The following is an 18,991-nucleotide window of genomic DNA, read 5'->3' on the forward strand; positions in this document are numbered from 1 at the left end:
ACCCTCTTTCGTCTCTATCACCATCTCACAGCAAAAGGAGCCTCTTGTGGCATCTGGCTGACGGTGACATGGCAGAGCATTCTGTGCCCCCTCCCAACCGCATCACGTTCAATAGGTCAACCTTCGAGACAATTCCTCAACAACACGGTTCAAAGAAAGGTCAAACAGCTCCTGCCCTTGTGTGGATCTTCCTTCTGTTTGACTCAGTGGTGCCCCATGGATGGTCCTCAAACCAGCAGCATCTGGGAACTTGCCAGAAATGCAGATTCTCAGGTGTACCCCAGACCCACTGAATCCAAACGCGTAGGGCGGGGCCCAGCAGATGCGCTTTGACGAGCCCCCCAGGTGACTCTGATGCCAGTGTGAGAAGCACTGAGCTGATGGAGGCCTCACCGCTGTCCCTTACCTGCTAAGACCTTCAGATCCTGGGGTCCGAGGATGGGAAAGGGTGGCACGTATATTAATCCTCACAGTACCAGAAACACAGCCGCGAGGGGTTATGGACTCCCCCCCCCTTTGCTCTACCTCGAAGGCATGCAGCTCAAGGGACTCAGTGGCGCCCAGACCTCACCTCTGCCCTAAACCAGTGATTACCAGTCGGGGGGCTAAGCAGGTGGTTAACAAGAGGGAGGTGTCCCGGGCTGGGTTCCCCAGGAAGGAGGCAGAAGCGGACATGGGAGTACAGGACATTTGCACACACCCTTGGCACAGTGCCGTGGAAGGAAGGAAGGAAGGAAGGAAGGAAGGAAGGAAGGAAGGAAGGAGGGAAGGAAGGGAGGAAGGGAGGAAGGGAGGGAAGGAGGGAGGGAGGGGAAGCAGGAACGGGCAGAGGCAGGGGTGAACGGTAGTACAAGCCCACGACCGACTATAACTTCTGCAGACGTTCCCCTACTTCAGGCCCCCCTCCCCGCAGTCAGATGCCTTCCCACAAAACAACAGTCTAGAGCACAAGCCAACACATAAATAAAGCAGCCTGAGTCAACTGGGTTTATAACTTTAAGCGGAATTGATAGATTGCTTTATAATTTATTGGCCCTTCCATGGGGCACACTCAGATACAAAGCTGTGAACACATTCAAATGTTTTTTATGCATCTGGCGATATAAACTCTATCAAACGCTATATAAACCCAGATAAAGGTAATAAAGTTAGTGTAGTAAAAGGACCAAAGGCGATGTAATAATTGGTGCCCCCTGGTAACCCACCTAAAATATTACAGTAACTCAGGTTTCCACACAGAGAGTTCATTCTCTTTTTCTCCCCTGAGATAAACCTGTTCTGAGCTTTAAGATATTTAAATAAGGCTAGATTGAATTAATCTGGTTTACACTCATAAAGATGCTTCTTCAGGCGTTTCTAAGGCTCCGTCTTCCTGGATGTGTCTCTCACGGCTCCTAATTCCCCCCCTGGAGGAAGATAAGATCGGGGGACCCTGGAACTCCAAAACCCTTGCTCAAACTAGCAGCGAGTATCAATCAGCACGCCTGCGGGGGGTAGTTACACTCTCCTTCCAGATCCCCTTCCCTGGCCACCACCTTCAAGATGTGCCTCTGGGAATCCAAATCATGCTGGTTGGGATTTTATTTAAAGTCTTCTGCTGTGCGTCTCGGCTGCACAGAGTCTATGTGCAAATCCAAAGTAACTCTGAAGGATGTGCCCTGAAGCATTAAGTGTCTCAGGATGTTTCTTAGTTACAAATCTCAGAAAACTAACTCGAGGTGGCTTATGTGGAAAAGGGGAGTTTCTTGGCTGAAGGAAATGAGAAGGTAAGGGGGACGTCCTACATGATGCCCCCTGGAGGCGGAGGACCACATTCTCACATCGTCCCAGCAACAGTGGGGAGATTAGGACCAAAGTCAGGCCCGTCCCAGACAGAGCCAAGGACAGCAAGAGGAGACGATGCTCTGATTGGCCAGGATGTTCTCTCTGACTTAGCTCCTATCCCACCTTCTGTGAACAGGCAGGATTCTGAAGGGATCCCCCAAAACCTATCTCTGAGAAGGTTCTGGACTAGTTAAAGCCTTTTGTATGACATGCCCCCGGCAAGCTGTCATCAAACTACAGGCAGAAGGAACAGAGAATGTTTAGCCTGAAGACGTAACGTAGTATTTGTTTGTCAAACAGGTGAGCATACTTAGACTTGTGGGTGAGAAGAGACACAAAGGAAGCAGAAAAAAACTCTAACAATCAGACCTGAGCTTTGATGCAATGGGTTACCTTTTTAAGTAGTGAGTGCCTCATCACTGGGAGTAATCAAACAGCACACAGAAGGCACATCCCTGCACAGGGGGAGGGTCACTCGTATTTCTTTCACTGGATTTAATGCGTCCTAAAAACATTCATCCTTGGGGTGCCTGGGTGGCTCAGTCAGTGAAGCATCTGACTCTCAATTTCAGCTCAGGTCATGATCTCATGGTTCATGAGATCGAGCCCCACAGCGGGCTCTGCACTGACAGTGTGGAGCCTGCTTGGGATTCTCTTTCTCCCTCTCTCTCTGCCCCTCCCCCCTGCTCATGCATGCACTCTCTCTCGCAAAGTAAATAAATAAAACCTTTAAAAATAATAAAATAAATAAATAAAGTTATGCATCCCAAGCCCAAGACTGTAATAACTTTAAACAAGTGGAAAATCCTGCCCCCTTCGTCTTGCCATCCAGCCAGGCTCTCCCAGTGGAAGACGTGATGAAACGCTAAAACCCCAGTGTCACATCAGAGACCCTGGCGATGCCTTAACAAGCAGATGGAGCGAAAATGACAGACAGACCCCTCCAGACGGACTCCCCGAGACTGCAAAATCCATCACTCCTACCCACGAACAAAGGGCAATATGCAGCATGCCTGGGCCGTCTCTGGTTTAAGAATCAAGGGGCTCCAACGTGTCACAAAAGGGTCCAAAATGGAAAAAGGAGGATGCACACCAAGGAACGGAATCTGGGGCTTCCTCCTCGTGCACTGGAGACACTGAACATGTCCTGACGTCCCCAGTGTTGTGCGTTCATGCCGAGGTAATTGGGAATCACTTAATAAGAATCATGCAAATGCCGTACAAATAATAACAGTAATCACAACTGTAACACTGGCATCCTGTTTCGAAACACGGCATCCGAGCTGGTGTGGCGTCGTTCATAAACAGGGCACGAGACACAGCCCAGGAAGCAGGCTTCCTCGCGAATCTAATGTGCCCTAACCCTATCCGTAACCCTATGCACCGTCCACACGGATCAACTTTCTCCCTAACTCCAAACCGCTCTCAGCCCCTGTGGGGGGCAAGGGCAGGGGGCGGGGTACCTACCGCCCAGGCTCGTGCTGACAGCCGCACGTGCTTCATGGTATATATAACACGGTCGACGTTCCATTCGGCACAGAGCAATTTCCAATCGATACTGAGCTATCGCCTGTCGCCAAGCAGAAAGCCGCAAGGATCACAGGAGAGGGGCCGCTGGTCACCGCCAGGACCGGGGTCCCCTGCCGGTCAGCGCACTTGCCTGTGGTCAGTGGGATGCCTGGCCCGCCTTGTGGGGGAAGCACTCAAGCATCCTACTTGGTATTACCTCGATCACTGTTATGGCTACCCCAGGTTGCGTCGGGTTGCAGAGGGGTCTGGGTGAGTCGACTCAGGCACCGCAGGGCAGGCCTGGACCCGGGGCCGATGACCCCCCCATCAGAGCCGAGACCTTGAGGTGCAGCTGGGGGGCAGGGCAGTGGGATGGACACGACGTGGAACGAGCCAGAGGCTGAGCTGGTCCGTGGCACACTGCCCACCGTCCCCCAGGCCCGCCGCCTGGGCCGTCCGCGCACATGGCGAAGCAACATTAAGGCCGCGTCCCCCGGACATTCCAAGTAAGCAGGATGCCAGTGCACTTGAACTCACAAGCTCGGACCAGCCAACCAGATGCTGGCCTTTCACGCTGCGGGGCCGGTTACCACCCTCCAAGTCTGGTCACACAGACCTGCACCAGCTCCCAGTAAGGCCCCCGTCTGGGCCCAGAGACTGGCCTCGGGCAGCGAGCTGCCAGGGGGTCCCTAGCTGTGCCCTGGGCCCGTGCCTTCCTGGGGAGAACTCTGACAGACCCCGGTTCTTGCCACGGCCTCCTGTAACCAGGATTAACCTGCAGACAGGAGGCAAGGGCCAGGGGTGGCTGGGGGGTCTGTGGGGGGGGGGGGCCTTTCCCTGGCAAGCATGTGGGGGGTAAGAGGAGAAAGGCTTCCACCCGCGTAACTGCACGGTGGCCCAGCTGGGGGCGGGGCAGGGCTCCTGGGAATAAGGAAGCGTCCGCTCCCTCTTTCCATCCTCTTTCCAGGGCCTAGATTTTCAACACTGTTCGTCCATAACAGGATTCTGCAGAGAAATCAACAAAATGAGAGGATAAAAATGAAATCCAGCGAAACAAAAGGAAGCCAACAAAAGGGCTGTAGTGGCTGCCTTTGAATCGTTTCGGGGGGGACTGGTTTTCCATCAGTGCTGGCACCATACAGTTGTTGTTGTCAGTAAGTATATTTAAGTGAAAAACTGGTCGGGACAGCTGGCGCTCACCGTTGTTTGGGAAACACGGATCTCGCTCCACCCCCTCGCTGCACAAACGGGGAACCAGAAACTTGGTGCGGACGTTAGGCGCGAGCCTGGGTTGGCAGCTGGCTGGCGGGGCATTTGGGGGCTCCCGGAGCCTCCCTCACAGTTAAGGAGCTGTAACCAGCGCTCTCATCCAGGAGGGGAGTCCCCAGTCTAGAGCCATCCCGCGGTCCCTGCGGCTTTGAACGTGTTCTTCAAGGGGGGCTCACGGCGATCCTGGCTGGCCGGACCTCTGTTCAGGGAGGTGGGGGAGGGAGGTCTTCAGCGGCCCCAGGCTGGCGGAGAGGACGCACAGCGCTGGGGACAGATGCGGCCTGGGACCGGGAGCCAGCCCACCGACTCAGCGCCCGAGGGAGCTCGCCGGGCAAGAGCGGCTCGCGGGCAGACCAGGGCTTCGAAGGCCTCTCGCCTTCTAGAGACCGAAGCCACCTCGGCCCACGCCCGCCCTCACCTCGGAAGCAGGCGGCGCCCCCGGGGAAGTTCAGCGGCTCTGTGCCTGCGTACGCGCCCCGAGGAACCGTGGTCCGTCAGTACAAGAGAACACGGTCCGGCCACGCAGAGAACCGATACGCCACGGATAAACCTTGGAAACGTGGCGCTCGGTGAGAGAAGCCAGAGGACAAGGGACTGACACTCTGTAGGAAAAGCCCAGAAGAGGCGGATCCACAGCGAGCAGATGGCTGTCAAGAGGCCGGGCGGAGGGGGGGACGACGAGGGAGTCCTTGATGGCCTCTGGGGTGATGAGAAATTCTGGACCTGGACGGTGGCGATGGTTACGCAACAGTGTGGATGCAGTGTCACTAGCGTTAAATTTTGTTACGTATATTTTGCCATGATTTTCTTCTTTTAAAGCACGTTGACAGGGTGGAGCGTTGGAAAGGCCTCTGGGACAGGCAGCAGAGGACCAGTGCCTTTTGGTGGCACCTGGGACCACCTACCCGGGAACGCTGAAGGACAAAGAAGCTGCTGGAGGTCCCTCTGATGCCTCCCCTGTCCGGTGCAGATGCCCCAGACAGACACCCTCCCATGCTCTGAGTTCTTCCTCAAAGTGAGGGCAGGGGGAGGAAGGAGAACGGGAGACCCCAGCCCTGGTGTGGCCTTAGACTTTACATCTCCACCAAAACCAAGATGGGTCCCGCAGCTGACCTAACCAGGCCGAGCTCTGACATCTACCGGCTGTGTGATTTGGGGCAAATTACTCAACCTCTCTGGGCCTCCGTCCCCTGAAGAGTCAAGTGAGGACGATAACAGAACCGACTCGGCCAGGTTGTTATGAGGATTAAAAGAGGAAATTCTTGGGCACCCGGGTAGTTCAGCTGGTTAAGCGTCTGACTCTTGGTTTTGGCTCAGGTCATGACCTCATAGTTAGTGACTTCGAGTCCTGCATCGGGCTCAGCACTGACAGCGCAGAGCCTGCTTGGGATTCTCTCTCTCTCTCACTCTCCCTCTCTCTGTCCTCTCAAAATAAATAAATAAACTTAAAAAAAAAGAGGGAATTCTTGTAGAATCCAGCACTGGACTTGGCATCTAACGGTATCTCAACAAACGTCTGTTGTCGCTATGTTCACGGACAATGAATATCGTGAGGACCTACCGCACATTAAAGAGAAGGTCACACTGGAGCTTGTAGACATTCTGATGCTCCTCACACGTCTGCCCTCTAGTTCAGTCTCGTGTTCTGTTTTGTTTTTAATGTTTATTGAGAGACAGACACAGAGCATGAGCAGGGGAGGGGCAGAGAGAGAGGGAGACACAGAATCCGAAACCGGCTCCAGGCTCTGAGCTGCCAGCACAGAGCCCGACGTGGGGCTCGAACTCATGAACTGTGAGATCACGACCTGAGCCGAAGTCGGATCCTTAACCGACTGAGCCACCCAGGCTCCCCGAGTCTCATGTTTCAGGAAGGAGATTAACAGGCCACAGATAGGCCCAAGTGCAGCCAACTTTAGAAAAGCGTGCAAGCCTCAGTCATCAATCTCTGCTCGTCAACGCTGAGAGCCAGAAGGACCTGGAGATGGCAAGTCCCCTGGGGCGGCCGTAGCAAATCACCATGAACTGGGTGGCTCCGAACAGAAAGGCGTCCTCTCCTGATGCTGAGGGCAGAAGTCCAAGATTCGCGTGTGGGCAGGCCGGGCTCCCTGCAGAGACTCTGGGGAGCCGTCCTGCCCCTTCCAGCTCCCTGGCACACGGTTCCTGGGCTCGTAGGTGTTACCCCAGTCTCTGCCTCTGTCCTCACACGGCCTCCTCCTGAGCCTTCACATCTTCTTCCCTCCGTGTGTCTGTGTCCAAATCTCACTTTTTTTTTTTAATGTTTATTTTTGAGAGCGAGAACGAGCAGGGGAGCAGAGGACAAGGGGGACAGAGGACCTGAAGCGGGCTCAGCACTGACGGCAGGGAGCCGATGTGGGACTTGAACCTACAAACCTCGAGATCGTGACCGGAGCTGAAGTCAGACACTCAACCGACTGAGCTACCCAGGTGCCCCCAAATCTCGCTTTTATAAGGACATTTGTCACAGGATTCGGGGCCACCCTGTTCCACAAAAGCCTCATCCATTCGTCCAAATAAGGTCGCACTCTCAGGTTCCTGGTAGACATGAATTTTGCAGGGGGGGAGGATAACCCAGTACAGAGATCATCCAGTGCCCAGGTGGGCAGGTGGGAACACTGACAGCCAGAGGACTCCCTCCCTCGGGAAACAGGCATCATCCCCAGATGACTGGGTCCACAGCAGTGACTTTTAACTATTCGGTTTAGCAGCAAATTCTTTTCATCAACTAACTCTTAGGAACCACCCCCCATTTATCAAAGAGATCAGGGGAGAGGGGTGCACGCACACGCCTCCCAGCAGCCCCTGGAACAGCCTCCAGAGACTGGGCGGGAAGGGTAGGTCCAGGCAACGTCCCTGCAGACAGGGAGAGCAGGGCGGGGTGCATGGATGGACAGAGGCAGGAACACGGCTGGGAAAACCTCACACCACGCGAAGCCCCAACGGAAACAGAGCACCGCCATCCACCATGACGTACGTGGCGGAGCCCACGTGCTCCTGCCCCCGAGAGAATCACAGGGATTTCCAGACCGTGTCCCCACGATCCCGAAGTATCATTTACACGTCCCCTGACTTCAGAAGTATGGCACGTATTACATCCACAGCCGCACTTCAGTATTTAACATGTCAGAGAAGCAAAGTGCCAGAACACAAAACTCTTTGCCCTTATATTTTGGTATCTGGATTTCAATAAAACTGGTGCCTTTGTGTTCACGTCTATTTTATTATGTGTGCTTATAAAACGTTCTCTTTCTTTAAGTTTATTTATTTATTTTGAAAGAGAGGGAGAGGGAGAGGGAGGGAGGGGCGGAGGGAGGGAGAGACAGAATCCCAAGCAGGCTCCGCGCTGTCAGCACAGAGCCCTACACGGGGCTCAAGCTCACAAACCGTCAGAAGGTGACCAAAGCCCAAACCAAGAGTCGAACGCTTAACCCACGGAGCCACCCGGGCGCCCCTATTGTGTGCACTTAAAGAGACTGTCCTGGGACAGCTCTGACAAGCCACTGATGGGTTAAGACACCCTGCTTTAAAGGAAGGGCCACCCCATCCAGCCCACCACCAGCCGCCTGCTTCTGGGGCTCTGCACAGGTTCGCACCCACCCGTTCGCTCGTGTGATCACTCGTTCGGCAAACGTGCACACGCTCTGCCTCGAGTCAGCATCAAGGGCCTGGCAATTCAGAGCCTCCAGCCCGGTGGGAGTGGCAGACATTTACCACGCCATCCCACTAAGCGCTCCCTAACTGCGAACTACAATGAGCGTATGAATACAAAGCACAGAGGGGCCAAGGGAGATTGCCGTATAGAAACCGAACGCAGTCTGGGAGAGGGATGATGGACAGTCCAGGATGTGGCTTCTGAACTGAAAAGATCTGCCTTCAGTTTCCCAGGAACACGTCTTTGTAAAAGTGAGGCACAAGGACACCCGGGCGGCTCGGTTGGTTGAGCGTCCCAATCTTGATCTGGGCTTGTGGGGTCGAACCCCCGCATCAGGCTCTGCGCTGAGTGTGGAGCCTGCTTGGGATTTTCTCTCTCTCGCTCTGCCCCTCTCCCCTGCTCGTTCTCTCTCTATATATAAAAAGTAAAACGAAATAAATCAGCGTGAGGTGCAAGTGCTTTGTTTTCTTTTCTTTTTTAAGGGGTGGGGAGGGGCAGGGAAAGGGAGAATCTTAGCAGGGCTTGATCCCCGGGATCATGACCTGAGCCGAAGTCAAGAGTTTTCGCTCAACCGACTGAGCCACCCAGGCGCCCCGAGCTGGAGCCCTTACACGGGAAGCAAAGGGCTGAGGGATCACTGGGGAGGCTGGAGAAACAAGCTCTATAGGTCGATATTTCATAACGGGTCCTCCGGGTGCCGTGCACGGCCAGGCCACAAAGGACTGGTTGTCTCCGGTGGGATCGGGAAGCCGCCAGCTGAACTGGGAAGCTGCCATCGCAGCTGCTGACTCCACACCATCTGGAAGGCAGCGCCGCACGAAAGCCACCACCTTCCACGGGAAGCCACCATCTACGCGCCACCTCTAAGGTGCCACGCCTGCCACAGTCCGCCCCATCCAAGCCGGTACTCCACGGCCCGCCCCTCCACCCCACAAGGCCACAAGCAGGACAGCAGCAGACTCCGCCCCCGAAACCCAGCACCTCCACAACAGAAACGGCAGTAGGGGGGCCAGGCCTCACCTCCACTTTCCAAATGTGTGTGTGTGTGAACCTGGGCCAACTCACTCTCAATGCTGGGGCTTTGGCACCATCGAGGAAGAGGAATGCTGTTCTGTTGGGCCTATGGAAACGCAGGAGCTCAGACTCCTGACAACCATCCTGCCACTGTGAGAAGAACAAAAAGAAAAGCACAGCCAAGAGACTAAAACAAAGAAACTGAGCTCCAACGGAAGGCCCTGAGTTCCTGGATCCAACTGTGCCTGAAGCCAGAACTCTGAACTTCTCCTTCAGATACACCCAAAAGGAAAGATTTTGTTTTTCTTTTTTTCAATTTTTTTTTTAACGTTTATTTATTTTTGAGACAGAGAGAGACAGAGCATGAATGGGGGAGGGTCGGAGAGAGAGGGACACACGGAATCGGAAGCAGGCTCCAGGCTCTGAGCCATCAGCACAGAGCCCAATGCGGGGCTCCAACTCGTGAGCTGCAAGATCATGACCTGAGCCGAAGTCGGACACCCAACCGACTGAGCCACGCAGATGCCCCACTCTCAGCACTTTCAAACGTAAGCAGCCTGAGGTTTGAGAGGAAACCAATCAATTCTGGCCTGTGAAACTGTAAAGCCCCCACGTGGGCCCAGCCCTGCGTCTCTCTTAACTGTGTCCGTCACCTTTCCTCATCCCTTCCTTCCAGTCATTTCGCTGACTTTCAGAGCTTCCCAAACGAAAATCTTTCTCAAAAATGAGGCCCAGAAAACACAACCACCAGACTCCACCAGACTTATAAAAATAGCTCTTTGAATGCACTGTAATAAATGAACAAATACAAAATCAACACCTAATGCTCCTGAGAATTAACTCCGCAGTACAGCCCGGAGCTTGAAGGAGAAACAACAGGGAGAGAAAACCAAATTGCGTGAGGCAGAGAAAGCAAAAGCTTGAATCTGAGATGCTTTTGACAAACACAGGCGGCCGCGTGAGAGAAAACCGGTAATAACCTCCCAGAAATTCCCCCGCGTCGTTCCTCTTAGACCTGTCGTTCCTCCACCAGCCCCTTCAGGAGAAACAAGAAGATGAACAAAATCCAAACACGATCAAGTCTGGTTTCGAAAAATAAACACGAGCAGTCGCTCTATGGTCTTTGCATCTCAGCCTCTGGTGGCGTCCTCGGGTGAACGGCGCCCAAGAGGTGGTCCTCGGGGCCCCCACACTCCTGGAGCCACGCCCTCCCGGAGAACTGACGGGGGAGGGCAACGGGCAGGTGCAGCACGGGTTCGTCCACCAGACAGGACACGCTGAGCATCTTCCGTGCGCAAACGGTGGGCGCCGCCCTGCAAGGGTGAAGTTCGCCACGCGGGACGTGAACTCAACTTGAAGGAAGTGCGCCAGCTTTGCACCGACAAGCTGAGATGATGTCTGCGCAGGAGATGAACAGGGTCCTCAGACAGAGAACGTCCGGGTGGCCCAAGAAAGCCTGTCTGAAATGGGGACATCAAAGAAAAGCCCCATCCCCTGGGTGCCCCCGGAGGTCACCTGCAGCATTGATGGCCGGCTCCTGGACACGGACAACTTCCACGGGAAGCTGCACCTCTCTCTCTCCCTCGCCACTGGAGCAAGCCCTACCTGATGCAGGCAGTGCCACCGAGAGGGGCCGACAGGCGGTGATGAAGATCCCGCTTCCTCGCGCCTGCAGAACTGTGTGGAGGTGCGTTCCAGCCAGCCACTCGGGGGCAGTGAGCCCCAGGGACCTGCTCTCTGACACAGCTTGATTGCTGTTCTCACCTTCCTTCTCTGTGCCCCCACTGCCTGCCACCTACCCACACCCAAATCTTTGTCTTGGGTCGGCTCTGGGGGGACCCAAACCCAGGCAGCCGTGCAAAGAAGAGCGGAAAGGAACAGCCTGTCCAAAGGCCTCTAGGGCAGAGAACTCAGCTTTTCAAAGGACAGAAAGGCCACATGCAGACAAGGAGTGAGCCGGGGTGGTGGCACAAGGTGGTTAGATGGGTCCCCTGGGGTCAGGCTGGTCAGGCTTCTTGGTGAAGGATCAGGACAATGGAGGAGAGCACCATGGTAACATGGGGGGGGTGGGACAGGGAGGGGGACACGATCCAACTACCTCTTCAAAATATCCCAATGCAGGGGGCACCTGGGTGGCTCAGTTGGTTGAGCGACCGACTTCGGCTCAGGTCATGATCTCACAAACTCTGTGAGTTCGAGCCCCACGTCGGGCTCTGTGCTGACGGCTCGGAGCCTGGAGCCTGCTTCGGATTCTGTGTCTCCCTCTCTCTCTCTGCCCCTCCCTCACTCTTGCTCTCTCTCTCTCTTTCTCAGAGATAAATAAACATTAAAAAAATTTAATAAAAAAAATTTTTAAATGCCCCACTGGCCCCAGGTCTGCACCCACAGACAGATGGGCAGAAGGGGCCCGTCCACACAATGAAATGCTATTCGGCCAAAAGAAGGAATAAGGCTCACACACGCTACAACATGGACCTCAAAACCCATGATGTCAGCTGAAAGAACAAAGAGCCACTTATCTGTAGGACCGCTCACGTGAAAGGTCCAGGGTAGGCAAATCCACGGCGACAGAGAGCAGACGGTGGCCGCCCGCAGCCAGGGGGAGGGAACAGGGAGGGACAGCTAACAGGTACGGGGTTTCCTTTTGGACTGATGACAGCGTTTGGAACGAGACGGAGGCGGTGGCCGCACAATGCTACGCACGAATCAAACGCCACTGAGTTGTTCTGCGTGACATGTTTAGGCTCACGTGGATTTCAGAGGAGCAGGAGGAGGGCACGGGGGCCCCGCTGGCTCCCCGGTGGACAAGGGAAGCGGGGAGGCAGGGACAGGAGCTCCAGGCCCGACGTGGTGCCAGCCGGGGTGCAGCCGGCAGCCGGGAACCAGCGAACGGGCCACCGAGACGCACCGCGCCAGTGCCAGGCCGGCCTCAGACGTGGGCAGAAGGCGGGTGAGGGAGCAGGGCGCTCTCTCCCGAGCCGAACTTCCCGTTAACTCCTTACCGGGCGGGGGAGAGACCCAACGTCCCCGCCCCCGGGGGCACCACCGCTGCCACTGACGCGCGGCTGCAGCCTCCCGGGAGCCTGGGGGCTCGGAATTAGGCCACGTCCGTCACCGTAACAGCCCGCACCCCGTGATACAGCAACGGGAACCCGTAACATCAAGACTCCAAGAGGAGCCTCGTCTCCCACGGAGCGGGAAAGTCTACCCAGAGGCCGCCTTTCGGGGGATCCTGGCATCACGCAGCACGTGGAACCCTCTCCTGAACGTCGCAGGGGTCCGCATGATCCCTCCTCAAGACCAAAGACTCCACCGGGATAGGTGTCCCTCGGGCTGTCGACCGCCAGACCACCTGCGTCAGAATCACCTGTGCTGCTGCTTGAAAATACAGATTCCCGGGCCTAACCCTTCCGAGTCAGACGGGCTGGCCCCCCAGAATCTGCATTTTTCAGCAGGTACCTCAGAGAAGACACTGCACAACAAAGCTTGAGAACCACAGGCCTGATCACAAGGCTCCCTCCCCGACGTGCAGATTCAGCAGCTGAGGCAAGACCAAAACGATACAAATCCACGGATTTATTATGAGAACGATGCAAATAATCCCAGCTCTGAGCCAAAAGGGAAGCACCGTTGTCACCTGTCCACAAATGTTACGGAACGGTGGAAATTCTCGCCCGGGAGTACCCGGGCAGGGGAGCACAGATCGGCACTGCTTGAAAAACAGCCTGCTGGCCACGCTCGTCCCCTAAACAGCTCATCAGTGCCCACGTCCCGCTGCCAGGCTCCCAGAGTGACAGGTGGACCTAGAAGCCATCCAGCGCTCACACCTGAGCACCAGAATCCCCTGAAGGTCTTGTCACAACACTCGTCGCTGGGTCCCAGCCCCAGCGTTCCTGATTCAGCAGGTGGGGCCCGAGATTCTGCATTTCTAATAGGCTCCCCAGAGAAGCTAAAGCTGCTGGCTTGGGGAGGGCAGCGCTTTGAGAAAGCCCTGTGCTATATTATCAGGAGTCGGAACCAGCAGGAGGCGGAGGGGGTGGGGGCTGGGGGTTGCGGAGAGGGGAGGGGAAGGCCCTGGGGGGGGGGGCGGGAACACCCACCTTCTCCTATTCACAGGGATGAAGTCATCGGGTTGATGTAATCGGGTTGGTGAGTGAGCTCCACAGAATACAGAGTGTTGGTCCTCTGGAGTGAAGACACAGAATGAAGTATTTCTTTCTTTTTTTTTTTTAAATGTTTATTTATTTTTGAGAGCGAGAGAGAGAGAGAGAGAGAGCGAGAGCATGAGCAGGGGAGGGGGCGTTGGACAGAAGATCAGAAGCGGGCTCTGTGCTGACAGCAGAGAGCCCGAGGTGGGGCTCGAACTCACGAGCCGTGAAATCACGACCTCAGCCGTAGTCGGGACGCTCAACCGCCTGGGCCCCCCAGGCCTCCCAGAATGCAGGATTTCAACTAGAGCAACACGAACCTCGTGATCAGGAGAAGCAAAGCAAAGCAATGGAGGTAGCCAAGGCTGAGATCCAAGAGGAGGGCACACAAGACACGTCACCCACTGGACAGGTGGCCCAGACTGTCCCTGGTCACAATCATTCACCCCAAACAGAATCCAATCCGAGCAGTTTTTACAAAGGACTCGCCATGGGCCAGGAACTGTGCTAAGGGATTGCCGGGGAAAGGGTCCACATCCCTGACTACAAAGATCCTTTGGTCTCCCGTGAGTGAAAAGACCCTTCCACATACTTCTGCGACAATGTCAGTAAAAGACGTTCCTAGCCACTGTAACACGAGCAGAAATTCAATTACCGAACCATAAGTGCTCCCTACATGGCTGCTGCTGGCCAGCACCGTGCCTAATTCTGTAGGGAGACCATTGTTCCCTGACCTGGAGATACGCGCTTATGTCTGCTTGAAGACGACCCTTAGCATTGAACGTAATCAGCTCAGGGTGACGCTTCTCAGAACTCAAAAAGAGTTCAAACGGCTAGTGAGTGGGGACACCTGCTTCCCACAGCTGCCGCCTGGAAGGTGGAGGTGACAGCTGGAGCTGTGGGAGCCACCTGGGACCACGAGGTGACCAAATGGACAGAGGTCACAAGCTGAGGAAGGCAAAGCAAAAACACAGAGGAGCCCCTGGGGTTTTGACACATGGAGGCACCACACCAGTGGTAAGAGATGAAAATGAGCTGCTGTCTTGTTTAGCCCCCTTTCTTTGTCTTCTCTGTTCTACATAGCCAAGCCTACTCCTGGATGACTCCTGAGGGCCAATTAACCAGTTTTACCAGACACTTTGGTTAAGTAAGAATCCCAGCCCTGGCCTGGATAAGTCTCCTCTCCCAAGATTAACACACTGACCCAACAGAGACAAAAAACACCTAAAGCTGGTGATATCACAGACACGTACTCGTGAGGGGGATCCTCAAAGAGCTATGGAATTGGAAAAGTCTTGTAGACGTTCTGATCCTAGCAACTTCATTTGACAGATGAGGAAGAAGTCGAGACCCTCAGCAGGAAAGAGTTCTTCCCAACCTCTCCAGGCTAGGACTTTTTATACTAACGTAACTTTCATCAGAAAGATCTGCTCACTGACTAAAGGAGTCCATCCTCATACTTCTGCCAGATCTAAAAACAGAAAAGAACAACAAAACAACTTCACAGAACATCTCAATTCATTAATTGCCCAAAGAAGTCAAGCTCGGGTCCTTAGGAACAACACGGAATCTATTTATATATTTATGAGAAGGGAAAAAAAGGCATAATGTGACTTTGCACACTTAACCCTGTCCCAATATTTACAGTGTGCTCCTGTCTGTCTTGGCAAGCAGGTGTCAATTCTATATTTGTGCCTGAAACTTTCTCCTACAGCCAATTTATCATTCACCTAATCAGGAGATGTTTATTGGCTGGGAATTCATCAGGAAAATTCCATGACCAGGGGTAGTCTATTGCAGGCATCTGTCTAGAAAAAAAAAAAAAGTGAGAAGCTTAAAAAGCAAGCTGGGGGTTTTTTTGTTTGTTTATTTGTTTTTGTTTTTGTTTTTGTTTTTGAGAAGACATCCTTGGAAGAGGAAATTTTTTAAAAATCAAGTGCCTGGACTCTTTCCAATTCCCATCCCCTTCTAACGGGAAACACCCTTATGGGGAAGCCCCAGACAGAATTAAGACAGGATCTAGGCAAGGGACTGCGGAGATGATAATGCATGAGAAATGCAAATACGTTCACACCAGCATTGTATATAATGGACCAACAAAATGGAAACATAATTACCCATCAACAGGGAGAATTTTTAGTAAATTATGATCTATGCAGGCAGTGGAATATGACGTAGCTATACTGAAGGATAGGGCAGATCTTTATGTGCATTCGTGGAAAGAGCGCTGGAATATAAACTAATTTTTTTAATCAAAGTACAAAAGAGTGTATTGCATGCACTATGCCTTCCTCCACAGAGTTAAAAAGAAGACACACACAGAGAGTAGGATGTGCACATAAGATCTTTCTGGCAAGACAGACAGCTGGTATCTTTAGAGGGAAAGACCAAGTTTTGGTTGAGGGAGGGGGACACAAAAGACGTTTCATTTTGTATCTTTACGTACTATTTGAACTGTTTTTACCAAATACGTGTATTTTTTTTTAAGGATTAACAGGGTTTGGTACAAGAGTTATAAGCCTTTTTTGTTTTAACTTGTTTTTTGAGGGGAAAAAATGTATCAGCAACTGCTTTCAAACTCTGTTCCCTGGAATCCTAGAATTTTAAAAATATGTCGGGCAAGGAGTGGGCAGGACTGCTAACCTGGTACCAGTTGGAGCAGCTGTGTTTTACAGCCTATGTTCCTGAGCAATATTTCTTGCAGGAACAAAAGAGTTCCACCACTAAAAAATACATTTCAAAAACCACTGGGACAAGGGCAGCGTTAACGTGCAAGGTTATTTACATTGTTTTTATTGAGAAAAATGTGCCCAAGTTTTCCAGCACAGACTTAAAATAAGGCTGTTTATTCAATTCTCAGGAACTGCTGTCCACGTATCTGAAATGCACATGGCTAGAATCACCGAGGTTTATCCAGTAGTAAGACGAACAGCGTCTCTCCCTCGCACGCATGCATCGCGCACACGCGTGCGCGCACACACACACACACACACACACCCCTCATGTGTACCTGGAACCTCGGAATGTGGCCTTGTTTGGATATATGGCCTTTGCAGATGCAATTGGTTACGATGAGGTCCTACGGGATGAGCGTGGGCCCTGAATGTAAGGACCAGTGACCTCAGGAGAAGAGGAGAGGACACGACACAGAAACACACAAAGGGAGAAAGCCAGGTGACAACAGAGGCAGAGATGGGGGCAATGCGCCAACAAGTGAAGAGACCCCAGTTTTAGAGGCACCAGATTTGTCACAACCGGTCGTGTTGGAAGCGAAGCCGCTCGCAAGGGGAAGAGGGAAGGAAAAGAACCATGCGGACGGGCCACGGACCGACGTCCAAACCAAAAGAGGTTTCCACCTTTACGTTCTCTATCGCACAGTTGTCCAAGATTCACCTGGAGGGCTTGTTAAAACACAGATTCCTGGGCCCCACCTGCAGGCTTTCTGCTTGCCTGGGTGTGGGGAGGGGGCCCGAGACCCTGCACAGGTCTCCAGGGGCAGAAGCTGCAGGCCCAGGGACCGCCCTTTAAGAGGCCCAGCTCTGTGGCTGCCAACAGATGAGAGCCCAGGGCGACCCTCCCGGAAGCTGCCGCCTGAGAACCGACACTTCCTTCTCCTTTACAGGTTAGCCTCACGTGCAAGGTTTGTTTTTTTTTTAACAAAAGGTTCTACAACCAGCAATTTAAAAAAGAAACCTCAGGAAATCTACAGTGTCTCCTCTCCTCCCAAAATACCTTAGACTGCGTAGGAGACATCTGTTGTTTTTGCCTGCACGGGCTCCAGGCCTCCTTCTGCTCATCTCTCCCGGCTTTCCTTTGGGGAGCCTTCCTCCCTCCACCCCTACCCCACGGGGGACGATGGATGCCACCTAGCACGTGATCCGGGCCAACAGAACAGAGCGACTGGTTCCAGGATGGGCACTTGGTGAGCCCCTGAGATGAGACTCTGGGAGAAGGATGACACTATTGAAAAAAAGCAGTTCTCTTTCCCCTAGGATTGCAAGGCTGGGCAGACGGGAGCATAGCAAGCTGGGGACACCAGCAGCTTCTGTGACACCTCCTGAGGAAAGCCTGCCCAGGGACGCCGTCAACACAGGACAGCAAAGCCAGGAGCTGTGGAGGAAATTCCCAGTGCTGCCGTCTGAGCCCCTGGATGCAGCTACACCTGAAGCTGCATAGTAGAAACTCTGTGCCCTGATTTTTCCACTGCAGACCCAGTCAAATCTTTTGATTCCTAGACAGACAGACAGACAGACAGGGAATTGACTTAACTGGTTGGACTGGGGTTTCTCTCCATGGCAACCACAGGATTCCGAATACACATTTCAACACGGTCTTCCAAGAAGCAGGGGACCTCAAGAGGGGTGATGGACCAAGTGACATCAAGGGCCCCTTAGGTCAGGGCTCCATGCACTTACACATCACAGGAGCAAAATGTGTAAGTTCTTACTTGGCAAAGTCGTCAGAATTCAAAAGCAGGTCCTGGATCAGGAGTTAAAATAGTAAAGGCTTTTCGGACACGGCGACCTTCATGCCTCCGGCTGAAATAGCAGAAGTCCACCTGCAAGCGGCTTGAGCCAGCAGGACACGTGTTCCTAGGAGAGGCCGAGGCGCGGGCGGCAGCGGGGCTGCCTCGGAGGCCCACTCGCGTCATCCGGGCCCCGGAGGCCACCCCTCGAGTCCTCACGCGACTGCGTCCCAAGCGGGAGAGAAGCGAGGGCACAAGGATTTTCTCCACCACACTGCTCTCCTCTCGCGGGAACATTTCTAAAGACACCACTCTTTCGCCTCATTGGCCAGACCCTTGTCACATGGCCGCGTCTAGACCAATCGCTGGCAAAGATGGAGCTGATTGACATCCGCGAGGACCAATCACCGCTGGAGCCAGGCCCGGCGCCTCCAGAACGAATGTAGTTACTCTAGCAAAGAAGCCACCTGGCTGCTGGGCGGGGGACCAGTGACGGCTGCTGTCGAGAGTATTCCTTCTGTCCTTCCATCCCTCCGCGCACCGCGTACCCACCACAGCTTTCCCACCACGGAAGTGATCCTTCCGAGCTCGAAACGGTTCCGCCCTGACCACGAGCCCAGTTGCAAAAGCAGCTGAGCTCCGTTCCGCCTGAGCGGCAGCGGTGGACACGGCACGTGTCAGAAATGCTGAGGTCGGGAGGGCGTCGTGACCCAAACTGTTCGACTTTTCCCCCAGATCTCTTCGGGGTCAGCAGCTGAGAGAGCTGCCGCAGCCTTCCCGCCCCAGAGGTGCCCACCTCCACAACTCTCCATTAATCACGATCCAGAAGCAAAATCCCTCCTCACCCGCCGACCATCTGCAGTTGTTCGCACACATGTGTTCCGGTCCCGGGAGCCCCCGACGCGCTAATGAAGGCAGCAGGCCGGGGACAGGGCCGTGCAAATCCTGGCCAGTCCAGCTCAACGAAGTTTCACAGTCCGTGTCATGAGGCTCGGAAACCAAGGGCAGGGAGAGGTGGGCCTCCTGTGTCCCTGGCTCCAGATGACCAGGTGGCTGACCCCAGCCAAGGGGGCCCCCAGAAACAGATCTGAA

The 18,991-nt window shown here is 54.0% G+C and overlaps 1 protein-coding gene across 1 annotated transcript in view; it reads right to left on the minus strand.

Moving 5' to 3' along the window:
• Positions 1 to 18,121, minus strand: part of LOC102961648 (transmembrane protein 132B) — a 326,995-nt gene extending 308,874 nt beyond the window's left edge. The window contains exon 1 of the mRNA XM_042961913.1: positions 17,704 to 18,121. Within this exon, the coding sequence (XP_042817847.1) occupies positions 17,704 to 17,755 (52 nt within the window). The 5' untranslated portion in view covers positions 17,756 to 18,121. The remainder of the gene's footprint in view (positions 1 to 17,703) is intronic.
• Positions 18,122 to 18,991: the final 870 nt, after the last annotated feature.

This window comes from Panthera tigris, chromosome D3 (assembly GCF_018350195.1).
Source record: "Panthera tigris isolate Pti1 chromosome D3, P.tigris_Pti1_mat1.1, whole genome shotgun sequence".
NCBI lineage: Eukaryota > Metazoa > Chordata > Mammalia > Carnivora > Felidae > Panthera > Panthera tigris.